The sequence below is a fragment of the Eucyclogobius newberryi genome, unplaced genomic scaffold (genome assembly GCF_026437365.1).
Source record: "Eucyclogobius newberryi isolate DKJ021-1_F unplaced genomic scaffold, fEucNew1.0.hap1 SCAF_3, whole genome shotgun sequence".
Classification (NCBI taxonomy): Eukaryota; Metazoa; Chordata; class Actinopteri; order Gobiiformes; family Gobiidae; genus Eucyclogobius; species Eucyclogobius newberryi.
This window is the reverse complement of record NW_027315945.1, coordinates 24582172-24595750: the sequence shown is the minus strand read 5'-3', so window position 1 is coordinate 24595750 and position 13579 is coordinate 24582172. Positions and strand designations below refer to the sequence as shown.

Below are 13579 nucleotides of genomic sequence, written 5' to 3'. Positions count from 1 at the left end.
GCAACAAAGGCTTACAAACCTTGAACAATGCATTTTAGAAGAAAAATATTCAACAACGCCTTGTGAGTACTGTATTTTTCGGGCTATACAGCACTCCTGAATAAAAGCTGTGCACACGTAATTTACAAAGGAAATAGAAATAGTCAATAAACCGCAGGTGCCCACATTGAAATCTGAGATATTAACACATATACTACACGTCTTTTGAACTGGGGAACTCGCGGTGCACCTGCGGTCTACTGGGAGTAATTAGACTAATTTCTCAGTGAATATGAATTGGATTGTAATAAAACACACAGCATTTTTAATCTTAAACAGTAAACATATCAGAGCTGTCCCTTGATTACTCTGTGTGAGCTGATTTTCCTGTGTCTGTGTCTTCACATCTGGTTCATCTGCTCCTGAGCTTAGCGAGTAACATGAGATATTTACACAGTAGTATGGTCCACGGTAGTGATGCACGGGTCAAGTCTGGCCAAGAAAGTTTCATTTCAATGCAGCAGGTTCTAAACTGCAGACCGCCATATAGCACATGTCCGCGCTCCATGTGTGTCTTTGTGTTGAGCCGCGTCTAGATTCACTTCCTCATTAGACTAATTTCTCCATGAATATGATTGTTATAAAATATGCAGCATTTGAAGCTTAAAATATAGAAAACATTACGTGTCTAGAGCTGGGTTTCGATTCAAATTTCAAGAATCGATTCGATTCCGATTTTTACGTTTCAAAATCGTTTTTTTCCAATTTCTCAGATCCCATCCGATTCGCTCCGATTTCGATCTGATTTCCGATTCGATTCGATTTGATCCGGGGGTTAATGTTGTCAATGAAAAATGTATTTGAACCGTTTCCTTCACTTCATGACTGTTTAGAGAAGCAACATATTAAAACTAGTATTATAAGTAAGTAAGTATTGGTAGTTACTGGTAGTAGATGGCTGGAAGAAAAGGTTAAGGGTCAATCTACCTTCAAGAAAGATAATCCAGGAGTCCTGAATTATCTTTCTTGAAAGTAGATTGAAGTTCACTGAGGGAAATGTAGAAAATTATTTTAATTAAAAAATAAATTAAAAAAATCGATCTTTGGACGTACGTATCGATAATCGGTCATTAATATGCAAATCGATTAAAAAACGATTATTTCAACCCAGCTCTATACGTGTCTACAAACTTCTTCCTCTACAGTGTGTCAAACGCTTGCGCTTCCTGCTAGATTGCCCCTGGTGGCCGTTAGCCAGTAAAAATCTATAATTTAGACGCACCATTATAATGACCACCGGGTTCAAAGCGTGGGAAAAAAGAAGCGGCTTAAAGTCCGAAAAGTAAGGTAGTAATATGAATGTATGCTAGTTTCTCTGTTTCTTCACTTTCACTTGACGTATTCTGTAAACCACCACACCATACTCTCCACTCAAGTCAAGGCATCCAATTGGCTGATAGTCGTACGGATATAATTGAACTTTACTTGTATATGTCTTTTTCTTCCCTTTCACCTTTTTGATCGGAAACCTGGACCTGTGCGCTTTGTTGCAAGCTCTTGACTTTGAAGACATAAAGAACCCCTACTGCACCGGCCTTGACTCTTTGTACTATAAATCCAAGCAGAGACATGGTGAATTCTCCTCTCTGGCTTTCTGTAAGGAGTATAAAACAAGAGGGCACAGCCGTCTTTCACTGCAGGTGTAAGGTGAGAAGAGTGCAGGCAGACAAGAATGTTAATGGAAGCTGCAATTATTTAAGGTTGTCAACTATTATCCTCTGCCGTGTGCTCCACCAAACCTTGGCACAGCCGGGGAAAATCATTACAGCAGATATTTCTTTCCTCAGGTTGTGATTTGTATTATTTATATGTGTGTGTCGTCTAACACATACACACACGCACGCGCACACATAAATAATACAAATCACAGCACAACATTATCGAAATACTACTACCTTTATTTTTTTGGGACACATTAGGCACAGTTAGTTGATTAACCCCTGTTTAGACCTCCACAAACATGTTTTGAAATGCATGGAATTCTTATTAGTTTATCAGTTCAGATTTCAGTATTTTTATTTTTTCAATTGATCTTATTTAAAAACTCAAATCCAACAACTATATAGTTCAGCTCTACAATGTCATGGAATCAGACAATACACCGATGCTATTCCGTAACACATCGAGAACACAATTCAACTTAGAATATGAAACGACACAGAAATATCAGACATTTGTGTGGCAAGCTTGGGAGAAAACGCCGGGACTGCGTCTCACCCCGTTTTTTCCCATGCTGGTTTGTTTTATTAGATATTCTGGAATAGGCGGGTCACATTTCTCATTGGTCAGCTTCACATCAAGGCACTTGTTTTACAGCTGGTATTTTTCCTAGAGATCAAGCCTTGGGTAAACATTACCCAAACTCCTCTGGGCTGTCACACCCCCTAGGGTAAACTTCCTTTGGTCCATCTTTACGACCCCTTCACAAATGCAGTTTGTCACACACTCATTCTTCTCTTAGACTAATGATGCAGATAAAATATCACTATTATGCAGATAAAATACATCACAGAAATATAATCATATATTCACATTTTATCACATACAACCTCCTACTTTGTCTGCCTATAGCGATTTAGGTCTACTATCTAAAATGTGTGTTCACCTTCTCATATCTGTAGGAAATGGCGAAGATCCTGAATCATCCTCGTGTGTATGCGTTCCTCCATGTTCCTGTGCAGTCGGCCTCAGACAGTGTTCTGATGGACATGAAGAGGGAGTACTGCGCCGACGACTTCCGGAAAGTGGTGGACTTCCTCAAAGAAAGGTACGTTATTTAGTATTGTCATACACTACTTATGGACAAAAATATTATTTTAGGAGTATATGTAACAAAGTAGATAATATAGAAAAGTCATGTAGGGCATTTGTGGTTTAGATAAAGATGATCAGACTTATAGAAATAATAATCCAAATTGTGATGTACTACCATTCAAAGTACACTGTTTTTAATATCTATATGGTCACATACATGTCTTTTAATGCTGCAGATTAAAGGCTTTTTTGACCAGACTTTTCTCTAAGATGATGAGATTCATGTACTGTTGCAATCAGTGAATTTCATATAGTTACCCCATGTAGGTCAGCAGTCAAAGCCATAAGCCTCCAAATATAAATCTATGTATTCAGGTCACTGGCAACTCTACATTCCTCCCTTGTGTTTTTATTGATCTAGTCAGAAGTTTGACATACTCTTTATAAGGTATGATATTATATTAATGCAACATAGACAAAATATCCAGGGAACATGGAAAATAATGAATGATTTAATACACAAGAGACATAATAATAATAATAATAAATATAGCCGCAAGCGGCAATGATCGGCCCTCGCCACGCCGCCGCCACGCCGCCGCCACGCCGCAAGAGGAGCCCCAATTGTCCTTTTATTACGCCTACTGCTGAATCTGTGACGCTGTCACATCTTCTCCCCTTTGTTTTACCATCAAAAAGCTATTTTATTTTGAATTCTTGGCAAAATGTGCGGCTTTGCCGCACAGACACCGTGACTCTTTGAATGAAAATGTGGATAACTTTTGATGGTCTTGAAGATGAGTCTCACCAAATTTCAGGTTAATAGGGCTGACGCCCTGGGAGGAGTTTGTGAAAGTCTAAAGTGTAAACATGAAAGGTTTCGGTCATCGTTACGGCAACGCCATAACAATTATGACATGAGTCATTGACTTTTTTGATGGGGATGCTAAAATTGAGTTGTGTGTCAAATTTCATATAATTTCGCAAAACTAAACATTTAACCTCCATATAAAATCTGTAGGGGGCGCTGTGGCGCCAAATGAATTTATTTCACTTCAAGTAGGTTTAGGGCAAAGAGTTTAACAACTGATTCTAATTTGACGCAATTCGGACTTTATCTGCGCAAACGGCAGAAATTTTAAATATGGGAGATTTCTGAAATTCTAGCTACAGTTTGCGGCTTTGCCGCTCAGAGACCGTGAGAGGTATCAATGTAATTTGGATAACTTTTGATGTCCCACTCCTCAGTAGCATTTTCACCAAATTTCAGCTTTTTAGGGCCAACGCCCTGGGAGGAGTTCGTAAAAGTACGACGTTTGGAAAAACTCCGAAGTCATGTTTAGCCATTTTTGAAGCAATATGGCCGACATTTGGTTGGGCGGACGGCATTGCCGTAATAATATTTTTTACTTCTCTTGTCACCATCTACCTCTGCGCCAAATTTCATGATTCTACGATCAGATTTTTTTTGGGTCATTTCCCATCTCTCAATGCATTTTTGGTACATTTGGTGGCGCTGACGCGCCAATTTTTTTTATTTTAGAAAAGGGAAATAGCCAGAATGTAGAGAGGCACGATTTTTAGAGGTGTGCAAATTTTTGTGACTTTTCGTCAATGTTCACTGGGTGAAAAATAGGGGGGTTGGTCCCGAGAAGAAGAAAGAAAGAAAGAAAGAATAATATTCCGATGCGAAAACAATGTTTCCCATTTTTCAAATATCATAAACTATACATTTTCGGAAAGCGCTCGCGCTTTCCTACCTCATGGTGTGGGTCCCTGGTCACTGACGGGTACTTTCGATAATTTTGAGTGGGCTCCGCCCACTTTGTGTTTTTGGCCCTCTATACAGTAATAATGTTCAATTTTTGCATTACATGCTTATATGCACGGAACATGTAAGAGATGGGGAACGTATTCGTGAGCTACTTAGCGCAAATGAGTGCTTTATATGGGGATGACGACCGCGAAGCGGTCGTCATCCCAATGTAAAGTGCTCGTTTAGTGCGAACTTTTGCACGGGCTTCGCCCGTTTACAACGATAATGTTCCATTTTCCTACAACTAATTAGTATGCACGGGGCGTGCATGAGTGGAGGAGTGCGTTAGTGAGTGTTTGGAAGTGGGCGAGCGCTTCGCGCTCGATTTCGTGCGCACTGCGTGCGCACTTTCGCAGCCGTGCTTCGCACGGCCTTACGAGATTAATAGGCCTCTCGCCAGCTTGTGGCGCTCGGGCCTAATTATCCTAATTATTTGAACAAAGACAATGACAAAATAAGTCATATTAAGGGAATTGTTCATGAGTTTAATGATTACTTTGTAAACATTGGCCATAAATTGGCAACAAAAATTGTGCCCCCTCAAAACAATGACATGGAGATTGGGGTCACGTATGAAGGTGTAAATTCATTTTTTCTAAACCCAACAAATGAAAATGAAATATTGAAAATTGTGAAGAGCTGTAAAAACAAAAAATCAACAGATAATAATGGGTTCGATATGTTTTTAGTCAAAAATATCATGGAACATATTGTCAATCCATTTACTCACATCTGTAACCAATCTTTTAAAACAGGAATTGTTCCTAATCAAATGAAAATAGCAAAGGTTATTCCCTTGTACAAAGGCGGTGACAAACATTTGACTTGTAATTATCGACCCATTTCTTTACTTTCACAATTTTCAAAAATATTAGAGAAATTGTTTGTTAAAAGATTAGATAACTATGTTGAAGTTAACAATATATTAAATGAGTATCAGTTTGGTTTTAGAGCACACAGGTCCACAACGATGGCAGTAGTTAATCTGGTTGAAAATATTTCCCAATCATTAGATCAACAACTCCATACAATAGGTTTATTTTTGGATTTACAGAAAGCATTTGATACAATTGACCACACAATCTTATTACAAAAATTGGAAAAATATGGCTTTAGGGGAAAAGCAAATTCGTGGTTAAATAATTACTTATCGGATCGATTCCAATATGTTCATCTGAAGGGAGCAGAGTCTAGTTGTCAGCGAATTAGTTGTGGGGTGCCACAAGGCTCTGTTTTGGGCCCAAAATTATTTTTATTATATATTAATGATATCCAAAAAGTATCTGATGTTCTTAATTTTATCTTGTTTGCAGACGATACCACAGTTTACTGCTCAGGTCATAATTTTAGTGAGTTGGTGAAGGTGATGGAGAGAGAACTGCATAAACTAAACAACTGGTTTGCATTAAATAAATTATCATTGAACTTAAATAAAACAAAATTTATGGTATTCAGTAACAAACATGTAGATAATGATATCAAAATCAAAATAAATAGTTATGAAATTGAAAGAGTCAATTATATTAAGTTTCTTGGAGTGATCATAGATTGCAAAATTTCATGGAAAACACATATACAAAATGTACTGAAAAAAGTGTCAAAAACTATTGCAATTTTATACAAATTGCAGTATATTTTGAACAAAAATGCCTTATATTTACTTTACTGTTCTCTCATTACTACATATTTAACATATGGTATTGAGATCTGGGGAAACACATACAAAACTTGAACCAAACCAATTTTCATTCTACAAAAAAAGGCCATTAGACTGATCAATCATGCATCTTATAACTCGCCGAGTCACCCTTTGTTCATTCAATCTAAGCTTTTAAAATTTTATGATTTGGTAGACCTGTATACTGCTAAATTTATGTATTTAGTTAAATGTAATCAAGTCCCTACATCATTGAGGATAAAGTTTACCCAGAGGGAAAGTAAATATAATTTAAGGGGAACGTGTATATTTGACGGACCTTATGTGAGAACAACGCTGAGGGAACATTGTTTGTCAAGTAAAGGAGTTAAATTATGGAACAATTGTTGCGATGAATTAAAAAATGCCATTTCTTTATTTCTGTTTAAAAGGATCTTTAAGGAAACAATTATAGAAAAAATATTTAGCAGAATGAAAATGCAGCTTTGTTATAATACCTTGAATGCTTGTGGAGGATACTTGTGAGCAGACTGTCCAGTATTATGTAGTGTTGTTTTTGTTGATGAACTGTGGCTTATGAACTATAAAATGTCCACCAATGTTGAGCGTTTGAGAGAAGGGTAGGCACAATAAGCTTTGGCTTCTGCCTACACCTGGTCAAAAAACATTAATGTATCTCGAATTTAGTTTTGTGCTTGAATGTTGAGCACCTTTTGTTTTGTTTTTGACCAAACCACAATAAAAAAAAAATTTAAAAAAAAATATATCGTTTAAGATTTCCATATCTATACTGCTTATCCATCCGGTATTTTAACGGTTCTTTTATCTGTACTTTTATTTAAAAAAAAATGGCCAATGCTAATTTATTTATCTACTCTGAAACATATTTATGCATGATTTATTTGAATTAATGAACTCATTATTTTAAATTTATAACTTTCACGCTCTAAATACAAGAAAGTAAGAGCAAACTAGCGGGACAACCTCTCTCTCTGTGCCCTGGTGATCTCACACACGCCTGGCTCAAGCCACGGCTTTGGCCTCTGCCTGTACCATGCGCGCTTCTGTCCCCCTCCACGCTCATCCTCACCTTCTCTTTCCACGTGTAAACTCATGCACGTATCTCACCTCTTCTCCATTTGGATCCTGTGCGCACATGATTCAAGTCACCACCGCACAGAAAGCAAAACAGCACTTCCACCACAGTTAAAGCACCAGTTCTCCGCTGCCCCCACACTTGATGCACAACAGGTAATCAAAGGGGAGCCGACGGGCATGCGTACGGAACATATCTTGTACATCTATATAGAGGAATAAAGACTCATGCTTGTATTTGACCGTGTGACCGTTTGCGTGAATCTACTGGTAATGGCACCAATGGGGCTGGAGCTTATTGATCCAGTGAACTGCTAAAACTTGGTATCGGTGGCGTTATGATTCCAGGGTTCGGTACCCACCCCTAGCCTTTATACATAATGAGTCCATGTACTATTCTGCACTTTTCTTTGTGCCACTTATTTTAAAGTTTGGTTAATTTACTTTATTCATCACTTTTTCAAGTGATCATTAGACCTATTAGACATATGACCTTTCCATGTCCATGTTTTTTTTAGTCAAATTGAGTTTCCCCCCCTGACATCTTAAACACATACAGAAATAACCTGGTCCTCATTAGTGTATTGTTTCCTATAGTCTTGTTTATATTACCTGGCTGGCCTGGCTGTATGCTCGAATATGTTCGCAATGCACATGGTCATTCGATTTTTAGTCTTTATTACAGAGGCCGACTGAATCCCACACTGGGTGACGGTGCTTGTGGGAAATCAATAGCAGGAGGCTACACATGCAGTGCTCTGACCCTTTTGGCTGGAGCAGTAATTGCTGGGGTGCAGTTGAGGGTCTGGGAGAGAGGCCAGGGCTTTTGACAAGCCAAGAACACACCCTCAGTGTCTGTAATCGTGTGTTTGAGCAAGAGAGAGAGCAAGATTGTGCATGTTCCAACCAATTGTACAAGGTAGCAACAACCGTCCAGTGCTATGGCTTTTAAAAAATACTTTGCAGATACACAGTGGGACCTAACTTTGCCAGTATGTTTAACAGAATCAGTGCTGTTGTACTTAAATTCAAGCTTGACATTACATTTCCTTTGATGAAATATTATAAAACCAGGATTGTAGGGTCGTACAAAATTATGAAAATGCAACTGTTACAATGTCACACACATTTTTAAATCTGAAAATAAATGCATTAGTATTTTTAGGTGTGGCAAACCAAGGGTCATCCACTTGACCACACGTGAGTAACATCACAGCCTTGCTAGAAAACATTATCACATTTGTGTGTAGAATGTTACCGTAAGCAGCAACATTAGCCTACATGCTAACAACATTATACCGTAATAAATGTTTCTGAAATTGAACGTTGTTCTGGACAATAATGCACATATAGTGGGCCACAGCAGATTTGTTTTGTTTCACCAAGTGCCATACATTTTACAGTAAATAAACTTTACAAACTTGAGGTTTGAGTTGGATATTGATATTTGTTACTCGTTATATACAAACAACAATAACGCTGTCTACAAATGACAAAATTACTTTAAAAAGATAAAAATTGCAACCACATTAAAATTAATGGGATAGATAAGATAAGCCTTTATTAGTCCACACTGTGGGGAAATTTCAATGTTACAACGCACAAGTAGGTACAGAAGTGAGAGAATGGATAACTTATAGAAGACTTAAGAAAATAAGGAAATAGTAAGTAACACTCTTATTTACACACTTATTCACAGCAGTTGTATGGACAGGGAATATTCCACCAATATGATTGACATTTTGTCAGAGTATGATTACACATACTACACAGAGAATGATTACACAAGCACCAAGCTGTGTGCGTGGATGTTCTAAACACATTACTCCTGGAAGGATAAAGATTCTACTTAAACGGTACTCAAAAAATACACCCAGTTGCCTCTTTGCCATAATGCTTTTTCATATTATTTTAAACAATTTTAAATTGAGAATTTTTTTGGTTAATTAAAAGTTGTATTTCCGTTTTTTTCACCTTGCAAATCTAATTGAATGAACATGCAAAAAACTCTTATTAACCTTTATAACTTTAATTATGTTAAGCATATACGAAAAGAGACATCAAAGTGTTTGGCAATGGAGAAGCCTGAGCTATGTCAGTCTGTCCCACAAAAGAGACATAAGTAGTTCTCCTCACAAGCAGCTTAGTGCCACCAACACCAATAAGGCCAAAAGGTCAAATGCCTAAGGCCCTGCTTATCAGTGAGAATAACTCCCCACATGTGATAAGGTGTCGTCCATCTTTTATTTTTATGTTCATAGATTCAAACTTGTGTGAAGTGTTGTTCTGTTATACCTTAATATGTGGTTGTTTGGGTTTAGGGTTAGTAAAATATCAATATTCAGATACTGAGTTATATTCAAACTATCTAAAGTAGCTACTGTATTCATTTGAACTGGTATTATTACTGGAAAAAGTCACATTTATAGGCGAAAACTGGACCTTTCCTGAACAGTTGTAGAATGTTTTTTGATCCTTTTAATCAGAACTAGTGTAAGACCTCATGGTTAGAAGCTTATAGAACTTTGTGTTGAAAGTTGCACCGCTTTAGACAGTGTCAAGCCTTTTTCATGTGTATCAAAACTACTACAGGATAGAAATATATGGTAATTTAAGGCTTTAAAATGAATTCGTCCTGTACAAACATGAAATCCTGTGATTGAAACCAGCATAATAAATCAAATTGAACAATATTTTCTTGAACGATTATGAGGAAGTAGCCAAGGTAAGTACAATGCCGTTATTTTTGAGCTTAACTCTCATTGATTGCAGATGGTGCAGGCAGAGAAGAAAAATCTATATTCCCATTATTAAGTGTAGTTATCCCCCTACGCAAGATGTAATTATTTAGCACAGAAAAGCCCCCAAATCTATTTTTTCCAGCCTGATGCCCTCACGACAGCACATCTCCCCATATTGAAACATGCGTCAAGTTTGGAGGCATCTGGAAGGTGCCCAAATAATCTGTCAGCGGGAGCTCTAATGGCAAATGAGGACTTCTGTGACCCTTTTGCTCAATGAATTGTGCAGATGTGGGAAAGAAAATCAATTTCCCCTTTTTCTTAAAATCACAGTCATTATAGAACTTGATTGTAAATGCATATGCCAAGTGACTTTTGCTACGTGACTTTTAGCCTTGGCCAATTCTGATGCACTTTTTATCCTCTCTTAAAAACTGTTATATTCTTGCAATGGCTTAATGCCTAATTTCACCAAGTTGTAGTAATGTGCAATTGTTCCCTACTGTGCGTAATTCGAACAATCAGTGAAGTAGTTATTCCATAAAATGGTTAATTTGTTTCTGTCTTCCAACACGGGCCATATTTTTCTCATCCCTTTCACTCTGCTTCTATCAATTAAAATCACATAATGAAGTGCAGTCTTTATGTAATAATGTATAGAGAAAATCCTGTTAGGGTGGAATAAGGCTGTTACAGATTGAGCGAACGTGGTCAGGGGATTTTTCACAGTTGTGTCATACTTTGCCACAATATCCGAGCCTGGCTGTTCCCTGAAGTACACCAGGAGGATTAAGCGTGGCCGTACCGCCGGGGCTAAAGATGAAATGCTGCAAAAAAAGAATAGCGAGGTTTGGGAATAAAAGCTGCCTGAAAGATGAATCTGGATATCTCTGTGTTAGTGAAGCCGAACTGAAAAGGCAGAGTTTAAAGTCAGCATGTTGCTGACTAGATATGGGCTGAAGAATGGGGACAGCTCTGCAGTACGGAGTTTTTACCTGTGGTCACTATGAGCGTTCTGACCTCTTTAACCTTGTCCAGTGGCAGCTACACTGTATCAAGTACAACTGCCAGAAAGACCTTGTAGCTATATTATATTCACATTTTATATCAACCATAGCAGCACTCGCTGTTCTGTTGGGGGCGGAATCAACATCTATACAATTAGTACATATTTGTGGAGGTCTAAACCACCTGCAGTGTAAACAAAAGGGACCATAATGTCCCTAAGACCTGAGGGACATTATTATTTCTAAATAATTGCAATAATAACCTTTGTGATTTCTTATCATGTGAATGATTATTGCTTACTCTTAACCCCAGTTGTGATTACTCAAGTAAATGCTTAGTGGATAAGGCTGCAACTAACAATTATTTTTTGATTTGTCGACCTGCCAACTGATAATTACTGTTGTACATTGAGATTTGTTAAACACATTTTAACTGACTGAAGGCTTCTGGATTTGAGAATAGGTATGGATAGGATTTTTTGGCCCATATGCTTTATTTTACTGGAGAGTTGAGTGTGAAATGGGGATGAGAGAGAACAGAGGACATGCAGTAACTTGTTGGATTCGGGATTCGAACTCACTGCATTGTGCACATGAAGCCTGGCATTTGTGCTGCCTCCTTAACTCCAACGGGCAGCACAACCTTTCGGTTTGCTAATGACGCCATATTAGTTTTAGAATTCTAGACTCTGTATCAGATCAGTGTTTCTAGCAAACCACTTTTTTTAATGGGTCACCTCTCGCGACCCGGTTCTCTCCCCTCAAATAGGCTCCACACAGGTTTATAGAATTTATTCTTGGGGAAAAACACATACAAAACTCATAAATCTCCCAAATCTTTAACTAACGCACAAACCTCACTGAGAGGGAGGGAGAGAGAGAGAGAGAGGGAGGGTTCGTGCATGGAGCTGCAGCTCGTCTCATCACTCAAAAAAGACTTTCAGCATTAACAGTTTTGAGAAGAAGTAGGTATCGGATGTTGAATCCTGATCAGTGATCGAATATACATTTTACTCTTATTTGTTTGATCAGCGCTATACATTTCAAGCTTAGGCTGAGCAAAATAATATGTCTGTTTGCCGTAACCCGACCGACCCGCTATGAAACTAGCCGACTGAAAAATAAATATCAGCATTTTGTTGAAAAAATGTCAAAATCTTTTATTATTCAATTATTTTGCCGACTCACCGACCGGTCTTTCCTGAAAAACCGTGTCAAATATTTTTGTCACGCTTGTTAACTTGACTTTCATCTCAAAGGACTGAGAACGCATCGCGTAACACATGTGCGTCTTCATTTTCAGTCCTCCACGTTACAAAACAGAGTGCGCGTAAAAGTCGTCACATTGTCTTAAACAAGTTGGTTTGCCCTTGTCGGCGCCGCTGACATGTCCATAGTAATGCCAGGCTCTGTCAGGGTGTGAAATTTGACTTACGCAAATGCATTCTAGGAATGAAACACGCCCAGTAGCGTCATCACAACAAACATGGCGGCGCCCGTGTCCCCCGCTTGTTCCCCCCGCTCGCCTTCGCTACCAAAATAAAGGATAGCGGCGTACAAAAGGTCGATTGAAATATCTTAAAATCATGAGATTTAGTCTCCCGATCGGGTTGACAGAGACGTTTTCCGTCATTGACTGTTGAAGCCTGACCCCTGGTGGTCACTCCGACTCAAAAAATGACAAAATTTGGATCTTTTTTTTTTGCCCTCAAAGTAAAAAAAAATAAGAATTTGCCTACTGACCGACCCAGATGAAAAATGTTGACTCGGGTCACAGCAAACAGACAATTTATTTGGGGTAGCCTTATTATTAGACATGAATACCCCAGTAGAAGTCTCTCACCATTCATGCGTTATACGCATGAATGGATCATGACATTTTAAAAACTTTAGTTTTGTTTTACCCATGCCCAGAGAATTTCGCGAATTCCACACAGCAGAGCGCATCAAACAGAAAAAATGCTCAATAACTGGGGCATCGATAAGCAACGGGTCGATGTAATTTTGCGCGACAACGCTGCTAATATGAAGTGGGTGAGATGAGGGTGCGGAGTGTGGGCTGTGTCGCGCATTCTTGCCAACTTTGCGTACATGAGGGCTTTCCCAACGCGGCTTCACCCTGGCTACTGCGAGGAAGATTGTAGGTCACTTCAAACACTCGCCCCTGGTTTACTCTCGACTCAAAGACATCCACGGCTCGACTGATTTCATCAAGAAAAACATACATGTTACACTTGTTATTTAAGCCAGAAGAGAATTAAGAGTGCAGTTCTGAAAGGCACATTACTGGCCTTACTATGACACTGTTGCACTTTCATTTAAGGGAGTGTCTACAGAGCCGCGGAACTGCCATGTTATTTTGTGCCGCGGCTCCTGAAACTGCTGGGCTATTTGACCGCGCCGGGTTAGGGTTAGGATTAGCCATGAGGCTATATGGCCGTGCCGCGGCTCCTGAAACTGCTGGGCTATT

General features: G+C 38.6%; 1 protein-coding gene across 1 annotated transcript in view; it reads left to right on the top strand.

The window, feature by feature from the left end:
- Positions 1 to 13579, top strand: part of cdkal1 (CDK5 regulatory subunit associated protein 1-like 1) — a 195190-nt gene that overhangs the window by 86368 nt on the left and 95243 nt on the right. Inside the window, exon 10 of the mRNA XM_072460498.1 lies at positions 2661 to 2806. Within this exon, the coding sequence (XP_072316599.1) occupies positions 2661 to 2806 (146 nt within the window). The remainder of the gene's footprint in view (positions 1 to 2660; positions 2807 to 13579) is intronic.